Raw genomic sequence first — 20,343 nt, 5'->3', positions numbered from 1 at the left:
CCCTCAAAAAAAAAAAAAAAAAAAAAAAAAAAATAGCATGAAAATGTGAATATTTGATTGCGAAAATCGATATTCTTACCTGGCCACTTCTAGAAGGAGGAGGTAGGGCGAGGATGGGTTCAATATCTTGTCGGGTTACAGATCCCCACAGTTGAGTAATGCCGGGAACATGGCCTATGCCTACAATAGCAACTACACGGACTGGCTCTCTGGGTAATGCTGAGGAAAGAAACAGACGAATAATTAGAAGGTTCCGGGTTCGATACCCGCTATCGAAAAAAAAATTACACTCACATTTCGGCAAAAAAAAAAAAAAAAAAAAAAAAAAAAAAAATCTCAATTGCTAGACCCACTCACCTGAGTATTGATAAAGTTGTGCGTGTTGTTGATGTGTATGTTATGTGACGTGGTAGCGGCGAGGTCAGGCGTGGACTGACTCGCCAGGTCAGGCGTGGAGTTACTGATAGGATAAGGTGGCGGGGACTTGAACACATGCAGCATGTACATTTGTTTCTGTTATGTGACGTGGTAGCGGCAAGGTCAGGGGTGGACTGACTCGCCAGGTCAGGCGTGGAGTTACTGATAGGATAAGGTGGCGGGGACTTGAACACATGCAGCATGTACACGTTATGTGACGTGGTAGCGGCGAGGTCAGGGGTGGACTGACTCGCCAGGTCAGGCGTGGAGTTACTGATAGGATAAGGTGGCGGGGACTTGAACACATGCAGCATGTACATTTGTTTCTCCAGATCCGGCGTACTGTATGTATGTAGAACATTGCGATGGCCATAGTGTTGCGTTACGTCTGGGAAGCTGTGGATCTCGGGTTGACTGGAATACACAATTTTGTCTCAGAAGCCTGCTATGTCGTTTTGGCAACACACTTTGGGCATTTCGTCAATAAATTTTATTCATCGTTTCTCTCTCTGGCGAAGCGAAGTAGAAAACCTGGCGAAGATTTGTAAGGGCTAGGTCGCGGGTTCGATTCCCGCCCGGGGCGGATTTCATCAATAACAAATAATAAGGTTCATTTTCGGAATGGCTGTCTTCCATCTATCCTGTCCTCGTTCTCTCTTCGATTTCGGGACAAGACCTCAGCAGTTACGGTTGGTTCCCTCTATCAAACCTCTTACGAAAACACACGAACTTAAATTCCTACCTGGATCTATTTCAAATTCGTTCGCTGTTGAGTTGGAGTTCTAATGTAGTAAGAAAAGATCACTTTGAAAATAGAACATTGGAACGAATTTATTTTGTGTAGACTCACCACTGGAATACATTTGTTGTTCACTGGCGTTGTACTTCTGTTGGATGGCAGTTTCATAGTCCGGTGCCGGTCGGTAGGAAGGTAATAGAGACCTCAGCTTGTCAATATCCTGATGATTCCCATCGACAAGATCCAGATTAGACGTTGTCCTCTCATTCAAATCTCCCAGTTCTTCTCTACTGTTGGACATGACATTTCTCATGCTAGGACTAGTGACTTCATCCAACTCCTCCCGACTACTCAACAGTGCTGTGTCTATGTTCTGAAACAGCCTCCCATTCCCTCCGCCACTACTCCGTGGGTTCTGCGCCTCCCCCTCGTTATCCTCCTCTGTCGCCTCATACGTCATATAGAACGTATGCTGATGCACACACATCCGGAAGACATACTTCGCAGACTCCACGTCAGGGAATACAAAGTTCACAATGTGGTCATCCGCGTTACTCGTCTCAATACCAAAGTTCTATCGTTAGGTCCATCACTGCTTTCATAAATGATATCGTTATCATCAGGGGTTTCATTAGTTATAGCATTTCTATCAATGTCAGAGGTTTCATCAATCATATTTTTGGTATCGACATCACAGGGTTCGTCGATGATGTTACTGCCATCAACATGAGTGAATTCATCACTACTCCGCGGGTTCTGAACCTCCCCCTCGTTATCCTCCTCTGTCGCTTCATACGTCATATAGAACGTATGTTGATGCACACACATACGGAAGACATACTTCGCAGACTCCACGTCAGGGAATACAAAGTTCACAATGTGGTCATCCGCGTTACTCGTCTCAATACCAAAGTTCTTCTTGTGATTGAGAACGTTCGCGATTTCCGCCCACTTGTAAAACTTCGAGCTGTTGGTCCCGCTGACAATAATTCCTTTGAGTGTGACACCCAGGATGGTTTCCAACCCATGTTCATCCTTCACGAGAAACGTCTCTTGTCCGTAGCCATCCAGTTGTTGTGCTGCTAGGATATAATACTCCTCTGCCGTCCCTTGGCTTAGCCCTACTAGCGCGGAGTGTTGCTACCAATGCCTACAATAGCAACCACACGGACTGGCTCTCTGAGTAATGCTGAGGAGAGAAACAGAGGAATAGTTAGAAGGTTCTGGGTTCGATACCCCCTATCGACAAGAAATAATATCTTGTCGGGTTACAGAAAAAGGTATTAGAAAAATAGAACAGAACAGGATCAGAATTCCACTGATCTACATTCTACAATTCCACTGATCTACAAGTCATGTTGACAGTTGACATGGGCTTTGGGCATCTGTGCAATTGGAGATATATTGGGGTTTGATAGAGGGAAGGGTAACTTCTGAGGACTGCTGATTTCTTACTTCTTATCGTCCTGAGAGCGAAGGGAGAAGGAAGACAGGATAGGAGGAAGCCAACCGTTCCGAGAACGAACCTTATCTGTTTAAAATAAAGTTCGCCCGTTTCGGGAATGGAACCCACGACTTAGTGCTTACAAGAGTTACGCGCGCTACCCTTCGAGGTAACTCTTAGGCTGGTTGTTTCATGTTAAGTGGTCAAAAAAAAAAAAAAAAAATCTAAACAGATAAGGTTCGTTCTTGGAACTGCTGGCTTTCTCCTATCCTGGCTAGCTTCTCTCTCTTGGCTTTCGGGACGATAAGACCTCAGATAAGTTACAGTTCCCTCTTTCAATTTTTTTATTCATATTGCAACCAATTTAGAGGGGGGGATCGCCTTTAATTTCGAACTTTCGAAAAATAAGGGCCACCCTAATGTAATATGGAAGGTAAGTAGGTATACTCGTATCAATTGGTCAGTAGTTACAGGTAGGTATCTACCTACTTGCTTATTTATACTTATGTAGGTTGAGGTACCTACATAGGTATCCATCTATCCATATAAATATATGTAGATAACTATTATGATTAGGTGGTGTTGTGATTGTAGCGAAGGTCATTTTAGAAGTGCAAATCATTGCACTTTTTCCTACATCGTAGATTTAGTAAGATTGTCTAGTTGTCTAGCAGGTAGGTACATTCGTGTTTTATTATTCCTCACTAGAATAAACTTATTCTTTTAAAGAAACATCTCCAGAAAACAACATCACATTAGGGAACCCCTGCTCCATCTTCCAAGTTTAAACTTCTGGCCTTGTAACGGCTCCCTCGCAGCCTCAGGGACACTGCCCGTAATCCCGTATTATCGCTATTTGAACCTTGGTTTTTATCCACCCTGATAACTGGCTGACGCACTTGTTCCATTTTGCACTTAGTGTTGAGGCTATTCTTTTCAGGAAGGATTACCTATCTAGGTAATTATTCGTATTGAGTTACTAAGAAGTGTTATAATTTTATGGTAGGAGAATGAAAACATGATTGTAGATAGGTACTTATATATAAAGTTCGCCTCGTAAGTAGGTAGATATTATGTAAATGGATTTCATATTCAAGTAGGTATTAAGTCTGAGGGGAATTTCCCTGAATAAATCAATTACCAGCCTAGTTAACTGGGAAGGAAGAGCGCCTTCCTTCTGTTTCCTAAACAGATACCTAAGGTTCGTTCTATAGGAACGGCTGGCTTTCTCCTATCCTGCTCCTCTTCGATTTAATTCAGGATAAAACCTCCGTTCTCGGTTGTGTATAGTTGTGTTACATTATGTGACGTGGTAGCGGCGAGGTCAGGGGTGGACTGACTCGCCAAGTCAGGCGTGGAGTTACTGATAGGATAAGGTGGCGGGGACTTGAACACATGCAGCATGTACATTTGTTTCTCCAGATCTGGCGTACTGTATGTATGTAGAACATTGCGATGGCCATAGTGTTGCGTTACGTCTGGGAAGCTGTGGATCTCGGGTTGACTGGAATACAGACACCATATCCTTTAGATGGTATTGGGTGTTTGAAAATGGTTAGATGTTCACTGGGTCCGTTCTGAATAACTCTGTTGGCACACAAGAATGTTTGGGACCTTTTTGAGCACTTTGACACACTTTCAATGTCTGTAAGTCTTTTGGCATATCTTGAAACACTTTCCAAGCCTGTGTTAGCATTTTCGGCACTCTTGCTGCACTTGCAAAGGTTGTTGCATTCGTAAATTGGTAGTTTGTAAGTGTGCACGTTCAGTCTATGATTTGTGTAGACTCCATATCCTTTGGATGGTATTGTGGGGTGTTTGAAAATGGTTAGATGTTCAATGGGGCCGTTTTGGATAACTCTATTGGCACACAAGAATCTTTGGGACCTCTTTGAGCATTTTGACGTACTTTCAATGTCTGTGAGTTTTTTGGCATATCTTGACATACTTTCAATGTCTGTGTTGGCATGTTCGGCACTTTTGCTGCACTTGCAAAGGTTGTTGCATTCGTAAATTGGTAGTTTGTAAGTGTGCACGTTCAGTCTATGATTTGTGTAGTTATTCGATGGATTACAACTACAATTTTGCGTACACCGTTCGCTTTCATGTTTTGACGGAAAATTCGATTGTGATATTGTTTCTTCGTTTGTACAATCACAGCAATTGGAGATCTGTGAGTAGAACAGATCTGTATCAATACCAGGTCCTGGGATGTTACGCGTTGTGTAGAATACCAATTGGAGATCTGTGAGTAGAACAGATCTGTATCAATACCAGGTCCTGGGATGTTACGCGTTGTGTAGAATACACTGGGGTCTACATGAGTGTAAATGTCTATGAATTCTCCATCACTGCTATCATCATCGTTAGGCCCATCACTGCTATCATCATCGTTAGGCCCATCACTGCTATCATCATCGTTAGGCCCATCACTGCTATCATCATCGTTAGGCCCATCACTGCTATCATCATCGTTAGGCCCATCACTGCTATCATCATCGTTAGGCCCATCACTGCTATCATCATCGTTAGGCCCATCACTGCTATCATCATCGTTAGGCCCATCACTGCTATCATCATCGTTAGGCCCATCACTGCTATCATCATCGTTAGGCCCATCACTGCTATCATCATCGTTAGGCCCATCACTGCTATCATCATCGTTAGGCCCATCACTGCTATCATCATCGTTAGGCCCATCACTGCTATCATCATCGTTAGGCCCATCACTGCTATCATCATCGTTAGGCCCATCACTGCTATCATCATCGTTAGGCCCATCACTGCTATCATCATCGTTAGGCCCATCACTGCTATCATCATCGTTAGGCCCATCACTGCTATCATCATCGTTAGGCCCATCACTGCTATCATCATCGTTAGGCCCATCACTGCTATCATCATCGTTAGGCCCATCACTGCTATCATCATCGTTAGGCCCATCACTGCTATCATCATCGTTAGGCCCATCACTGCTATCATCATCGTTAGGCCCATCACTGCTATCATCATCGTTAGGCCCATCACTGCTATCATCATCGTTAGGCCCATCACTGCTATCATCATCGTTAGGCCCATCACTGCTATCATCATCGTTAGGCCCATCACTGCTATCATCATCGTTAGGCCCATCACTGCTATCATCATCGTTAGGCCCATCACTGCTATCATCATCGTTAGGCCCATCACTGCTATCATCATCGTTAGGCCCATCACTGCTATCATCATCGTTAGGCCCATCACTGCTATCATCATCGTTAGGCCCATCACTGCTATCATCATCGTTAGGCCCATCACTGCTATCATCATCGTTAGGCCCATCACTGCTATCATCATCGTTAGGCCCATCACTGCTATCATCATCGTTAGGCCCATCACTGCTATCATCATCGTTAGGCCCATCACTGCTATCATCATCGTTAGGCCCATCACTGCTATCATCATCGTTAGGCCCATCACTGCTATCATCATCGTTAGGCCCATCACTGCTATCATCATCGTTAGGCCCATCACTGCTATCATCATCGTTAGGCCCATCACTGCTATCATCATCGTTAGGCCCATCACTGCTATCATCATCGTTAGGCCCATCACTGCTATCATCATCGTTAGGCCCATCACTGCTATCATCATCGTTAGGCCCATCACTGCTACGGGGGTTATGTCCTACAAAAAATGTGGTAACTACCTACTCTACCGAAAATCCCAAGAGTTGTGCTCTTATTTGGTGACCCTATTATCCTCTTTCAATGTACAGTAGGGTTTGCCCCATATTTGGTAAATAGGTCCCCTTGGATTTTACAAAAGGGCCTAAAGATAATCAAAATCTTATGTATAAAAATTGAAAATTTATTTTTTTGTATTATTCATTAGTTTAGGTTTCAAGTTCTTAATTTCATTTACCTCTGGTTTTATTGTTATTCAATAGAACCTCATTTACCTGCCACCACCGTATTATGCACGGTTTTGAGTTGAGAAATGTACTGCAGGGACCAGGTTAGGTAAAGGTCACGTTTATGTACAAATACTTTGCCTAGATCAGTATAACCTCACTTAATACAAAGATATTCTTAGTAGAAGAATGATTAGTAAGGGAATTATTCAATAGAAGAATTTCAAGTAAGTATTCCATTCTTATTTCATGTTGTTATTTTCCATTAATTTCCCGCTTTTTGGGTTATTTTATGTGTTGTAAAACTGTTCTTAAACACAAATGAAATCAAAAATTATAACTTACTAAATGAAATTCCAATTCATAAAATTACAAATTAAATTTCCCTACCTGGATCTATTTCAAATTCGTTCACCACCACGGTATTATGCACGGTTTTGAGTTGAGAAATGTACTGCAGGGACCAGGTTAGATAAAGGTCGCGTTCATGTACAAACACTTTGCCTAGTTCCGGATATTCAGCACTCATTTCATCCAACATCTGCTCGAGCAGATCCTTTTGCTTGCATTTTTCCACCTGGAAATAGGAAGAAATTAAATTAGAAAAAAATTAACTTAAAAAAAAAAGATTAGTTTTCATAGCGAATAGCTTCCTAGTGACCCAAAAGACCCAAAAACATACAAAGATTAGTTTTCATAGCGAATAGCTTCCTAGTGACCCAAAAACATACCCCCGACCCAAAGTTGTGACTTTCGTTAGACATGAATAGCCCACCTCTAAAGGGGATTTAGCTAAAAAAAGATAAAATCAAGTACCTAATCGAGCACAAATTCCAATGAAAATTAATCCTTAATTGCCCGCCTAGTTAGCTTGATTGGTAGTGCGTCTGTCTTGTAAGCGCTATGCCGCGGGCTCTATTCCCGTCCAGGGCGAACGTTACCCTAAACAGATATGGTTCGTTCTGGGAACGGCTGGATTTTTCTCATCCTGTCGTCCTTCTCTCTATCCTCTCTTCTTTTTTGCTTTCGGAACGATAAGACCTTAGCAGTTACAGTTCCATCAAACCTCTAAAGACACACACACACACACACACACACACACACACACACACACACACACACACACACACACACACACACACACACACACACACACACACACACACACACACACACACACACACACACACACACACACACACACACACACACACACACACACACACACACACACACACACACACACACACACACACACACACACACACACACACACACACACACACACACACACACACACACACACACACACACACACACACACACACACACACACACACACACACACACACATATAGGCAACAAGAGTTATCATAAAATAAACTGGAAAATCTTGGATTAAGAAAAAAAAAAATATAATAAAATAAATAAAAAAACAAGACCTCACTCCGTTCGCTCCACCCTACCTCTTCAGGACTGATGTTGGCGTCCTTGAACAGAAGAGTGGAGGAGAGTTTAATCGTTTGCCACCAGGAGAGACACGACAGCGCTCGCTTGATCGTGATGTTGATAGGACGGTCTCCGAAATGTATGTTGCAGTTGTCCAACTTTTTAACCTGGGGATGAGAAACATGAGAGAAAAGTTAGTGTCAAGCAATCAAAATCAAATCTCAAATTCTTTGTGGTAAAGCAGAGCTTTTTCACAACTTTAGTGGATATCACAACATTACGAAGTGCCTCCTTTGCAATCAATTTCCATATTTCGATAATCTTCTTACACTGGTAATGTCGCCACTCGAATCAAGTAGCTAGGTACTCAATTGTCCTCACGAGGTTGAGTGCACCTCGAACTCTAAGCACAGAGCCGCAAAAAACCTCGGCCCCACCGGGAATCGAACCCGGGCCTCCTGCGTGCAAGCCTGGTGTGATAACCACTCGGCCAAGGAGGTCGCTGGGAATAGTTAGTGCGATAATTGTTGGATCTAAGGCCAGCCACTCACTATCGGGTTGACCTGATCAGATGTACCAGGTCTACCTGATAGTGTGTGCTCATCAGGTATCAGGTAGACCTAACAGACGGACCTTTTCAGCTGCACCTGTCAGGTCTACCTGATAGTAAGTGACTAACCTAATAGTGGGTAATATAAATCAATACGAAAAGAAAAGGATTTTAAATTTTTAACCGCAGGAACAACAAAAATGTTCAAACAAAGAAAGGATCATGCTGTTATTCAAAGCTTGGCAAACTACAAAGCAAAATTATAGAGGACAGGCAGGCCAAAGAAGCAAAGAAATAGACCTGCTAAATTCAATAGGTACACAAATAATAACTGGGGGAACAGGCAAAAAGACGCAAAGAACATGAAGTAAAGAAATTGTTTTATTCAAGGCAAAGAAGGGGAAAAAACCCGGATGAATTTGTAAAGTAACAGATAAGAATAACAAACTAACAAAGAAAAAGATCCAAGGAAGATGATAAACATGATAAAATGAAAATTTTGACAAGCCAAAATGGGGAGGGGAACTAATAATGTTTGGAAAAGTAAAAAGTTAAAAAGTCCTACACTCACTAATCGCTCTATCTTCAGAGCCCCAAAATTTAGACAGCTGAACTTTGGAAAGGATATTCCGAACACCTATGTATGTATGTTCTAGATTACTTAGATGTGCAATAGGAGATGATTTTGCATACATCTAAACCGATTTTGAGTTAAGATCATTTTTCCGTGACGAAGCACAGGTAACCTGGTAGTTTTTTTTTTTCTTCTTCTTCTTCTTCTTCTAATGCCTAAATAAATGAAATGTTGAATAAATAGAACCTACTCATGAATTGTCTAAAGATATATTTCTCAGCGCTAAGCGCGCCGCGCGCCCTCCCACCTACCTCGCTAAGCGCGCGTCTAAACTCCCCGCCGGGCGCCATGCCCAACTTCTTCGTCAGCTGCGCCGACATATTGAGAAACAACAAATACATCAGTCCCTGCACCAGCCCATTCTCCGCGATCGTAGCCTTCATTTTATCGTAGGAAATGTTCTTCGCCTCCCGCTCAATCGCCTCTTCGTCCATGGACAAAACGGCGGCCCGACTGCGGCAAAGTTCAACCAGAACGATATTGGGCCGCACGCGTTGAATGACGAGCGAGACGTCGTCTTGACTTTGGCGGCTAAAGTGGGCCGTGCCGACCAGGTAAATTTCCGCCCCCGTGTGTTCGTTACGCAAGACTGAGACGGTGTCGGGGTACCACGGGGTGGGGTCGGGGGCGGGGTCATCTGGAAAAGAGGCGGGGATCAAAAGGGGCGTGTGGAGCTCTCGAGCCCAGGCTGGTAGTGTTTACGGACTTTGGTCGCCTGATTGGGGCGTTTTGACGTGGTAAAGGCGTGTTGTGCGTGTAAGTAAGAAAGGAAAAATGATTGCTAGGTATGAAAAATACCTTGGGCTTTCATTTTCTATTAGTCATTTGAAAATAAAGCTGTATTTTGTTATCAAACTTTTTTTTTTATTCAACCAAGGAGATATGAAGTTTCAACTTCAACACCTTGACTGCCAAAGCATATTCCATGGTGTTTACCCACAGAATCCCATGTATCAAAACATATCCCTTAACATGAGAGACAGACACTTTAATTCTTGGATTTTTTTTTTTCATTTTCAGAGGCCCTCTTTCAGATAACCATTGAAAATATATAAGTGGCCTGTGGCAGCAAGTGGACATCCAAAGCGGAATCTCTTTAGTGGAATAAAAAAGTAGCATAATAAAATACTGCATAACAGGAGGTAAAAAAACCACAGAAGTGTGACACTATTTTGACCACATAAAATTCAACACCTTTCATTAGGCTTTCCCGCATGGAAAAAATAACCAACAACTTCAATTTTACAGCATGCCTTTGGAGAATTAAGAATCACAAACTGCTCCAATCCAGGCTAAATGGGAACGTAAACAATGCCTGGAGCTGGAGTTCATCCCATTTTCTATACCTTCTTTTGATCGTGGAGTTTCCATTTTGCCCCCCTTTCTATTCTTCCAAACTATTGGTGCTCTCATTGGTTAGAAAAATTCTTTGCTTCTTTTACCAGTTCTTTGTTCACATCAAATATTTAGGCTTGTTCAGAAATGAGTCAAGAGATTGATCAAGAACACCACAAAATTCAAATTCTCAACATGGCGAAAAAGGAACGGAAATATTATTCAGTGTTAAAAGAAGTAGAAAGCAAAGGCAAGTGAAATTCCACAGTAAAAAGACAGAGAGTTAAGAAGAATGGCGTGTTGAAAAAACCCCAAAGACTACATTCATTACTCCCACTTAGATGCAGGCCTTAGCTAACCAGTGGGTAATGAACTTAACAAGTATAGAAGATTAGTTTAGTATTAAACATTCAAGGTGCAACCAAGAAAAATCGAAATAGGTAACTGTTGAGATTTTTGTTAACAAGGTCTTAGATTGGATGTTGAAATTATTTTGATTTCTGAAAATGCTTGGATATGCAGAGACTGAATATTGTTCAAAATTAATTTCAACATGAGATGGTAAGCTTAGAGGTAAGTGAATGATACATGCAGAACACATGTGGGTTTTCGGTAACTGTTGGGATTTTTGTTAACAAGGTCTTGGAATTGGATGTTGAAATTAATTTTGATTTCTGAAAATGCTTGGATATGCAGAGACTGAATATTGTTCGAAATTAATTTCAACATGAGATGGTAAGCTTAGAGGTAAGTGAATGATACATGCAGAACACATGTGGGTTTTAGGAAAACACTTTGAGTTATATCAAAGCATATCTTGTTAGTTTTTCAAAAGGATTTATAAATTGAGAATTAAGTATGTACAGAGTAAAGTAGACCCCCACAAAAACACAAATGTGAAAAAGAGGCCAAGTTCCTATCCAAAAATGTCGGCCTATAAAAGTGGTGAGATCAGAAAATTAAGGCCAAGTCTGCATTCCCAGTTTTTCGTGCCTTCTGAATCTTAATTCCTTCAACCTTCTCTCAATTTCAATGTCCACTGTATTTTCTACATACTTCAGTATGAGCAGCTTTATTTCCCCCTTAATATCTTCAGCTTTTACTAAGTACCTATCTTTTCATTTTATTTTCAAGGCCTTTCTTTCTATTCATGAGAAAAACTAGGTAGGCATGTCTTGAGATGGTTATCTGGAGTTTATTAAAAATAAAAAAAAGTGTGATACCCACACAACAACAGAGGTTGCTTCATGGAGTTTATTTATTAGTTTCCAATCTAAATGAAGAATGAACTTTACCTCTCGGAGTAGTCACTGTGGATGACACATTGCTTTTGATTCCACTGTCAATTGATTCTTCAGTTATACTGACATCTTCTTCCGAATACTTGTCATCATTAATGTCCTGAAAATTAAGGTATTGAACTTATTTAATGTTCAATATTTTTTTTTCCAAACACAAAGGTTACTAAAACTCAAGTCAATTAAACAATCAGAATCAATTAAAACAAAATACCTAAGCAAAGCACCAACTTTATCAGGCAAATCAAGGTAGGTTCTGGAACTCACTGAGTAAAAATAAATACTATCATATGAATAATTCAATTTAGGCTCGACAAATTAAGGTGAAGAATAGTAAACGCAAATCTCATCATGTATCTGGAATGTGGAATGTGTAGAGCTCAGATTTACATCACTACTATGTGAGTCATTTGATAGCTATGCAGGTACAATTTAAAACCGGTACAAAATTAAAATGAGTACAGCATAATTCAAGGATCTTGGTAAAATCACACAGGTACTTAGTTTCAATGATCATTTCAGTATCCAAAACCTACAATCCTCCCCAAATTTTGATGGGTGGATTAGGATTCCGTTACCAATGTGATTCTAATGATCAATGATTTTGAGTTTTATTCCCCAGGGAAAAAAGCAGTCTGACTTCTGTTAAAAACAAAACTGGCAGGCAGAATTTGTTTCTGGCAATGATTTTGTTAATTTAAGAGGCATACCAAGGAGAACTTTAATCAATTTTTAGAAATTACATCATGAACAAGAGGAGGAATAGGTAGGACGCCATTTTCAACATACGATTTTGAGGGAACCATGTCCCACTTGAATTACTCGTCAGTGAACTTACCATTGTCAAAGAATTTTCATGCGAGCTCAAGGAAAACTATGTTTCATAAGTTTTCCAGTTAGTTTGGTCGATTTTTTAGAGTTTAAAAGTATTTTTTAGCAAAAAATTGAAAGAATTTTACTTTAGAGCAACGTCACTTCAGAAAGTTCAAGTTTTTGGATCTGGCACAGGGGAGCGTGTTGAGGACGAGATTTTTGTGGGAATTTTGCTATAAATCCCACCATTAAAAAAAATACCCTGTTTTATTCATTTTTATTTTATTTGTACCTAATTTTTTCAATAGTGGTGCTCTTGGATTGACGTCTCTTCTCCATTTGTTTTCTATTCACAGACAAACTTCGCAAGGAAATCAACAAGGTCGTGAACAAATACATTGACCAAGGCATTGCAGAGTTAGTTCCGGGAGTTCTGTTCATAGACGAGGTTCATATGTTGGATTTGGAAACGTTCACCTATCTACATCGGGCTCTGGAAAGCGCTATCGCTCCGATCGTTATCTTTGCCACCAACAGAGGTCGCTGTCTGGTCAGGTAAATACAGAAAATCCAACGAAATCGGTTGTAAAAATCTATAAAACTATAGAACCATGTACAAATCAAAAAGGACCTGCAGAAAAAAAGCTATCTTGAGTCAGTAGCTTTGAAGCCACCACTTTCGTGTTCCTGGTAAAAAGACCTTTAATTTGATATATAGGTCGACCAGGTTTGGATAAGTCCTTCTATGGGCACAGACCGACCGACGGACAGACGACACCGAAGTGAATACAGTAGTCCGTCCCTTATACCTTTTTATTACTATCGTAATAATAAAGGAAGGACGGACTAAAAATATGCCCACCTACTTGATTGGTGTATTGACCTCTCCTCCTTTGACCACATTATAATTTCCCCCCTCTCTTTGATCAATTCCAGAGGTACAGACGACATTATTTCGCCACACGGTATACCGCTGGATCTCCTGGACCGTCTGCTCATCATTCGAACCACCCCGTATAATCAGAAGGACATTCCCCACTTTTTTTTTTAATTTCAGAGGTACAGACGATATTATTTCGCCACACGGTATACCGCTGGATCTCCTGGACCGTCTGCTCATCATTCGAACCACCCCGTATAATCAGAAAGACATGGAGGCCATCATTAAGCTGAGAGCTAACACAGAGGGCCATGTATTGGACGACGAAGCTTTGGTCACCCTGTCTGAAATTGGAACTCGGTCTACCCTAAGGTAAGAGAAACAAACTCACCAGCCTAAGCCGTCTTTTATTATGTGACTTTTTAAATTCAACCAAGGAGATATGAATCTTCAACTTTAACACCCTGACTGCCAAAGCATATTCCATGGTGTTTACCCACAGAAACCCATGTATTAAATCTCCCTTAACACGAGACAGACTCTTTTTTTTTTTTTTTTTTTTTTTTCTAAGGTAAGAGAAACAAACTCACCAGCCTTAAGCCGTCTTTTATTATGTGACTTTTTAAATTCAACCAAGGAGATATGAAACTTTAACACCCTGACTGCCAAGGCATATTCCATGGTGTTTACCCACAGAAACCCATGTATCAAAACATATCCCTTAAGTAACACGAGACAGACTCTTTAATTCTTGGACTTTTTCCATCAAAAAATGGCAAAATTTTATTCAGAGGCTCTCTTTGAGATAACCATTGAAAATACATAAGTGGCTCAGGTGGTTGAATCGTGTTGAATAAAAAAAAGTCACATAACAAAATACGGCTCTCGTTAGCTTTAATAACCATTGAAAACACATATAAGTGGCCTGTGGCAGCAAGTGTGGACGTCCAAAGCGGGATCTCGGTGGTTGAATCATGTTGAATAAAAAAAAAGTCACATAACAAAATACGGCTCTCGTTAGCTTTAAAAGTACTGCGTCTACCTTATAAGCGCTAGACTTGCCTAGACAGCCTAGTTAGTTTGAACCTCAGCTCTCTCTATCAAACATCTAAAAGTACTAAACACATTTTTTCTTTCTTCCTACAGGTATGTCGTTCAGCTGCTCACGCCAGCCGCCCTCACGGCTAAAACCAACGGCAGAACAGCCATCTCCAAACAGGACATCCTGGAAGTCAGCACCCTGTTCCTAGACGCCAAGTCTTCAGCCAGGATACTCACGGAAAATAAGGACAAATTTATGCGTTAAGATGGATATTTTACTCCTGTTATGTGATTTGATTTTTAGGAGTTCTATGTTACTCCTTTTCTCAAAATTATTATCCTACCTCGGTGGTGTAGTGGTCAAGGCGCTCGCCTGGTAAACAGGAGGGCGTGGGTTCAATCCCAGCCGAGGTATGGAATACCTACCTCGGTGGTGTAGTGGTCAAGGCGCTACCTACCTCGGTGGTGTAGTGGTCAAGGCGCTACCTACCTCGGTGGTGTAGTGGTCAAGGCGCTACCTACCTCGGTGGTGTAGTGGTCAAGGCGCGAAAGGGACTTTTCAGTCCTATGCGAGCAGTATAAATAAGCACTATTATTATTATTTTTCCAACGTTTACTCTATATTTTTCCAGGTCAACCTAAACATTCACGAAACGCTTCACTCGCTCGAGGATACGGCCGCGGTTCGTGGATCCAATGACCGCGCTTCGTGTCCCATGTGTGGCATAACTTGAAAGGGACTTTTCAGTCCTATGCGAGCAGTATGAATCAACACTATTATTATTATTTTTCCAACGTTTTCTCTATATTTTTCCAGGTCAACCTAAATATTCACGAAACGCTTCACTCGCTCGAGGATACGGCCGCGGTTCGTGGATCCAATGACCGCGCTTCGTGTCCCATGTGTGGCATAACTTTCTTGCGAGTGGCCAGTCTAAGGTGTCACCTCGGATCTCATAGGGTGGAGGACAACCTGACCTGTGGCCAATGCGGTGAAGAGTTTGCCACGGAGGTGAGAGAGATGGTCCTGGGTTCGATTCCCGGGAGAGTCTGGCTGGGGGCCTATAAACAGTGAGAAGTAAATAACCTGTAGCCAGCTCGATGCTCCATTAATTTTTTAAAGAGGTTTGACGGAGGGAACTCTAACTCGTAGCCAGCTCGATGTTCCATTAATTTTTTAAAGAGGTTTGACGGAGGGAATTCTAACTAAGGTCTTATCGTCCCGAAATCGAAGAGAGAAGGAAGACAGGATAGGAGAAAGTCAGCCGTTCCGAGAACGAACCTTATCCGCTCAGGATAAAATCCGCCCCGGGCGGGAATTGAACCCGCGGCCTAGCGCTTACAAGCCAGACGCGTTACCAACCAAGCTAACTAGGCTGTCACCTTTATGTTTTCCTCTCATTTCCAGTACTCTTTAGAGTTGCACGCCCTAGAACACGCGGCCCAGGAGCAACGTTCTAAAGAAACCACACCCGCAGGCGATAAACTATCCAGCGATAAACCAGGAGGGAAGAACCCAGGCGCTGAAACAGGGGGTGAGAACCCAGTCGGAGAGAACCCACTAGAGAAACCAGGTGGTGAACCAGGGTCTAGTATACCTGTGAAAAAACAGAAGAAGCTGATGTGTAGCGTGTGTAAAACTGTGCTTCAAATCCTGACTCCTCGAGAAAAAAAAATCATACAAAGATTCCTGACTAAAAATGGATCACAAGAAGATTACTGAATTCCCATGATAATTGACTTCAGTATTTCAATAGAGTACCATCAGAGCAAAAAAGGGATTGAAACTGTCCAAAACTACAGTATAATTCTGTTACAGTCAAAAAGGGATGGACTGAAACTCATCGAATAACTCAAGACTGGGTTTCTGTGACAGAAACCCAGGTCATTTCCTTTTTCTTCCTTCCCAAATAACTCAAGACTGGGTTCCCGTGACAGAAACCCAGGTCATTTCCTTTTTCTTCCTTCCCAAACAAAACATTTTGTATTATTTTTTCCTTACAAAGCACTTAAATAGTTTTACATAGTTAGTTCCATTATAGCATTTACAATATCGTTGTCATTATTCTTGAGAGCTTTAATTGCTTAGTCACTTTATATTGTGGTTAGAAAAAATAACAAGTATTCATAAATAAAAACCTAAACTAGGAACAAAACAAGGGGTGTTGAACAAAAACAGTTTCAGACAAATAAATTAAAGGTAATGAGAGGCACCTACTTTTTTCAAAATTCATAATCCCCTACTGTAATTTGCAACAAGAACATCAACTGATCAGTAACTTCGTCAACAAGATTACAAACATCCTCAACTGGTCGATTTTTTCATCAATAAGACTACAAAATAACCTAAAGAAAAGTACTCTAACTTTGGTAATTAAAGAAAGGATCAATTGTATTTTGCAGCTTTGAGCTTTAGTGAAATCAGAAAAGCATGGAGAAAAACAACCAAATCTTGACTTGCACTCGAAGTTAAGTATTACTTTTATTTTATTTAGATTTACTATAGTGAGTATTTCTTTTGATCAATGTTAAAAATTAGCATTTAGGAAGGGACTAACATTTTTAGTGTCCTTGCCCTACAATGAAGTTTAAACTTGAGGCTCTTCAAATCCTGACTCCTCGAGAAAAAAAAAAAAAAATCACAAAGATTCCTGACTTCCCATCATAATTGACTTCAGTATTTCAATAGAGTACCATCAGAGCAAAACAGGGATTGAAACTGTCCAAAATTACAGTATAATTCTGTTACAGTCAAAAAGGGATGGACTGAAACTCATCAAATAACTCAAGACTGGGTTCCGGTGACAGAAACCCAGATCATTTCCTTTTTCTTCCTTCCCAAACAAAACATTTTGTATTATTTTTTTCTTACAAAGCACTTAAATAGTTTTACATAGTTAGTTCCATTATAGCATTTACAATATCGTTGTCGTTATTCTTGAGAGCTTTAATTGCTTTGGCTCGGGTGACATTGGCTTGTGACATGACCAGGTCGACGTCTTTGTCTTCAACTCCGGTTGCATCAACATCTTCGTCAGCTTCGTCTTCTTCTTGAATTGTCGAGCCTCCCAGGGAAGTGCCACCTGCAAAAAGTACCACTGATCAATGTTAAAAATTAGCATTTAGGAAGGGACTAACATTTAATGTCCTTGCCCTACAATGAAGTTTAAACTTGAGGCTCTTACTTCAAATCCTGACTCCTTGAGAAAAAAAAAATCATACAAAGATTCCTGACTAAAAATGGATCACAAGAAGATTACTGAATTCCCATGATAATTGACTTCAGTATTTCAATAGAGTACATTCAGAGCAAAAAAGGGATTGAAACTGTCCAAAACTACAGTATAATTCTGTTACAGTCAAAAAGGGATGGACTGAAACTCATCGAATAACTCAAGACTGGGTTTCTGTGACAGAAACCCAGGTCATTTCCTTTTTCTTCCTTCCCAAACAAAACATTTTGTATCATTTTTTTTCTTACAAAGCACTTAAATAGTTTTACATAGTTAGTTCCATTATAGCATTTACAATATCGTTGTCATTATTCTTGAGAGCTTTAATTGCTTTGGCTCGGGTGACATTGGCTTGTGACATGACCAGGTCGACGTCTTTGTCTTCGACTCCGGTTGCATCAACATCTTCGTCAGCTTCGTCTTCTTCTTGAATTGTCGAGCCTCCCAGGGAAGTGCCACCTGCAAAAAGTACCAGAAGAAATTTGATTTATAGGAAAATCACTATGTAGGTACAGTTTTTTTGTTTAATTCTAAGATGTAACCATAGCTCAACTCCATAGACAAAAAGCCCGCTCCAAGGCTTAGGTTAGGTGTAGGGGTAAACAGACCTAAAGGATGGTTAAGCTTCTACAAAGGTATGACCAACCACAAAACCCTGTTTTTTTTTCTGCCAGGGTTTCAAAACCTTTTCCTTATAACCCTAATTATCTTGGGGAACAGCATGCCGCCTTTTAAGAGCTAGGTCATTGGTTAAATAGCCACTTGGGCCAAATTTTATTTTAAACCAATAAGGTTCATTCTCAGATAGGCTGGCCAGGTTAGGTGTAGGGGTAAACAGACCTAAAGGATGGGTTAAGTTTCTACAAAGGTATGACATATGACCAACCACAAAACCCTGTTTTTTCTGCCAGGGTTTCAAAACCTTTTCCTTATAACCCTAATTATCTTGGAGAACAGCATGCCTGCCTTTTAAGAGCTAGGTCATTGGTTAGATAGCCACTTGGGCCAAATTTTATTTTAAACCAATAAGGTTCATTCTCAGATAGGCTGGCTTTCTCCTATCCTATCCTCTCCTGTGTTACACTTTGGAACAAAATCTCAATATTGTTACAGTTTCTTCTATGCAGATCCCAATGGGTCTCCGGAGGCTTCCAACTCGGGGATAGAGTCTTCAGAATCTGATTCAGTGCCGGAGTCATCGTGTAATTCAGCTTCGCCTCCGGAAGACACGGCTTTGTCTAATTCTGTGAGTTCTGGCATTATCTGTGAAAGATTTTCATTATTTTAATTAGACCTAAAAGGAAAAACGAGGTACATGTTCAGAAGCCACATCAATTGAAGATTGCTACCAAAAGAACTGGCACAATCAGACCAGTGTTATAAGGGTTAGGTTTAACTCAAAAATGAGCTTTTTTTTAAAATTGTTGTGGCTTCTGAATAATTCCCAAAAAACAGCTGGGCTGTGGTAAGTTTAAGTTAACCTGACTTCTGATGGGCTGAATTTCAATTCAAGGTTAATTTTATGTTTCCCTTGGATTAAGGATTAAGCCATCTGACATGAACATTACCTGCAGAAGGAAAAGCTCTCACATAGCATGATCATTATCCTTACCACTTGCTGTGATATCAGAAATATATTAAGTTCTAGAACACAACCCTTTAACTGGTTTAAAAGAGTGGAAGACAAAGGAAAATTAATAAACTTTGCAGTTTCAAGGTTTACTTGTTGCCTTCTTCATGAAAACCCAAGGTTCCTTAAGGAGTACCTACCTAGTTTTATCAATCCCTATAACCTGTTCTAAGCAAGAGTACAAAGGCCAATGCGATCAGACAATCCAGAGGCCATGAAAAGACCTTAATTTCAGGCTATATTTGATTAGGTTCCAAGGAAAAGTCGTAAAACCGGGTCGAGGTTAGGGTTATCCTTGAACAGAGGTTTGGCCAAATGCGATTTCGATCGGCAATATTTCACAATCCGCTGAAAAATTAAGGTCAATTCCTCACAAAACTTAGCAATAAAGAGGCTAATACTTACGTTAGTAATTTTTGAAGGGATTTATTCCTAGTTTTACAGGAAAAAGTGCTTAAAAAACGTGCTTTTTTGAATCAGATTCACAAAATTTCGGAAGATTTGAAAATCGAGAAGAAATTAGAAAAATCAAAACAAACATCACCACAGCCTACTTTTTGCGCTGATTTTAGCGCTAAAAACTCCCTGGTGGGGAATAGTGAACTATTTTTGGTGCGAATTTTTGAATTTTTTCTGATTACCTCAATGATCAAACGGAGTGAGATATGAGTTTTGACTCTGAGGTTTTGCATTGAATTCCGTTTGATCCACGATAACTCTCGAATGGTCGCGGGTTCGATTCCAGCCTGGGGTGGATTTCATCCTAACCAGATTGATTATTTTAATAATTTATTGTTCTCGGAACAGCTGACTTTCTCCTATCCTGTCTTTTTTCTCTGTTCTCGAACGATATAATTATATGCCTTCTGCAGATAGGTAGGTACAGTTCCTTATTCTATCGGAGTTTTTTTTTTTCTTTTTTTTTTTTTTTCCAAGCCAGGCCCCAAACATATTCTATAAACTTACCTACCTAAAAACATTAAAAGAC

The 20,343-nt window shown here is 40.6% G+C and overlaps 5 protein-coding genes and 1 long non-coding RNA gene across 6 annotated transcripts in view; 3 read left to right on the top strand and 3 right to left on the bottom strand.

Annotated features, from left to right (window-relative positions):
* LOC113468630 overlaps window positions 1-2,290 on the top strand; it is a 9,546-nt gene extending 7,256 nt beyond the window's left edge. The window contains exons 2-3 of the mRNA XM_026825703.1: window positions 1,279-1,723; window positions 2,065-2,290. Coding sequence (XP_026681504.1) covers window positions 1,380-1,723; window positions 2,065-2,242 — 522 coding nt within the window. The 5' untranslated portion in view covers window positions 1,279-1,379 and the 3' untranslated portion in view covers window positions 2,243-2,290. The remainder of the gene's footprint in view (window positions 1-1,278; window positions 1,724-2,064) is intronic.
* Window positions 1-12,753, bottom strand: part of LOC103512144 — a 25,095-nt gene extending 12,342 nt beyond the window's left edge. Inside the window, exons 1-8 of the mRNA XM_026825706.1 lie at window positions 12,597-12,753; window positions 11,756-11,861; window positions 9,377-9,762; window positions 7,935-8,108; window positions 6,883-7,069; window positions 6,541-6,648; window positions 4,909-6,266; window positions 4,651-4,834 (exon numbers count right to left, since the gene is read on the bottom strand). Coding sequence (XP_026681507.1) covers window positions 4,651-4,834; window positions 4,909-6,266; window positions 6,541-6,648; window positions 6,883-7,069; window positions 7,935-8,108; window positions 9,377-9,762; window positions 11,756-11,861; window positions 12,597-12,599 — 2,506 coding nt within the window. The 5' untranslated portion in view covers window positions 12,600-12,753. The remainder of the gene's footprint in view (window positions 1-4,650; window positions 4,835-4,908; window positions 6,267-6,540; window positions 6,649-6,882; window positions 7,070-7,934; window positions 8,109-9,376; window positions 9,763-11,755; window positions 11,862-12,596) is intronic.
* A 171-nt stretch (window positions 12,754-12,924) lies between these two features.
* Window positions 12,925-14,904, top strand: LOC103512133 (ruvB-like helicase 1). The gene is made up of 4 exons (XM_008476889.2): window positions 12,925-13,126; window positions 13,508-13,601; window positions 13,723-13,823; window positions 14,598-14,904. Exons 1-4 carry the CDS (start codon window positions 13,026-13,028, stop codon window positions 14,755-14,757), a joined length of 456 nt encoding a protein of 151 aa, XP_008475111.1. The 5' UTR covers window positions 12,925-13,025; the 3' UTR covers window positions 14,758-14,904.
* Window positions 14,905-15,188: 284 nt separating this feature from the next.
* Window positions 15,189-16,215, top strand: LOC108252743 (zinc finger and BTB domain-containing protein 18.2-like). The gene is made up of 3 exons (XM_017445277.1): window positions 15,189-15,194; window positions 15,310-15,504; window positions 15,901-16,215. Exons 1-3 carry the CDS (start codon window positions 15,189-15,191, stop codon window positions 16,213-16,215), a joined length of 516 nt encoding a protein of 171 aa, XP_017300766.1.
* A 436-nt stretch (window positions 16,216-16,651) lies between these two features.
* On the bottom strand, window positions 16,652-18,283 carry LOC103512143 (nascent polypeptide-associated complex subunit alpha). The gene is made up of 4 exons (XM_026825704.1): window positions 18,268-18,283; window positions 18,021-18,184; window positions 17,665-17,689; window positions 16,652-17,590 (listed from the first exon to the last, which is right to left on the bottom strand). The coding sequence occupies exons 1-4, from the start codon at window positions 18,281-18,283 to the stop codon at window positions 17,382-17,384; spliced, it is 414 nt and encodes a 137-aa protein (XP_026681505.1). The 3' UTR covers window positions 16,652-17,381.
* A 597-nt stretch (window positions 18,284-18,880) lies between these two features.
* Window positions 18,881-19,893, bottom strand: LOC113468629. The gene is made up of 2 exons (XR_003392309.1): window positions 19,761-19,893; window positions 18,881-18,988 (listed from the first exon to the last, which is right to left on the bottom strand). It is a non-coding gene; the product is annotated as an uncharacterized LOC113468629 (long non-coding RNA).
* Between the last annotated feature and the right edge of the window lie 450 nt (window positions 19,894-20,343).

This window comes from Diaphorina citri, unplaced genomic scaffold (assembly GCF_000475195.1).
Source record: "Diaphorina citri unplaced genomic scaffold, Diaci psyllid genome assembly version 1.1 scaffold795, whole genome shotgun sequence".
Taxonomy (NCBI): domain Eukaryota; kingdom Metazoa; phylum Arthropoda; class Insecta; order Hemiptera; family Psyllidae; genus Diaphorina; species Diaphorina citri.
The sequence above is the reverse complement of the archived record's forward strand: the minus strand, read 5'-3'. Positions and strand labels throughout refer to the sequence as shown.

Coding starts and splice junctions, on each gene's coding strand:
- LOC103512133 (XM_008476889.2), top strand. CDS start 13,026: ATGTTGGATTTGGAAACGTTCACCTATCTACATCGGGCTCTGGAAAGC. Junction 13,127..13,507: donor AGAGGTCGCTGTCTGGTCAG/GTAAATACAGAA, acceptor GATCAATTCCAG/AGGTACAGACGACATTATTT. Junction 13,602..13,722: donor CCCCGTATAATCAGAAGGAC/ATTCCCCACTTT, acceptor AATCAGAAAGAC/ATGGAGGCCATCATTAAGCT.
- LOC108252743 (XM_017445277.1), top strand. Junction 15,505..15,900: donor GTGAAGAGTTTGCCACGGAG/GTGAGAGAGATG, acceptor TCTCATTTCCAG/TACTCTTTAGAGTTGCACGC.
- LOC103512143 (XM_026825704.1), bottom strand. Junction 17,690..18,020: donor AGAATAATGACAACGATATT/GTAAATGCTATA, acceptor TTTCTCAAGGAG/TCAGGATTTGAAGTAAGAGC. Junction 17,591..17,664: donor ATTTGAAGTAAGAGCCTCAA/GTTTAAACTTCA, acceptor AACATTGATCAG/TGGTACTTTTTGCAGGTGGC.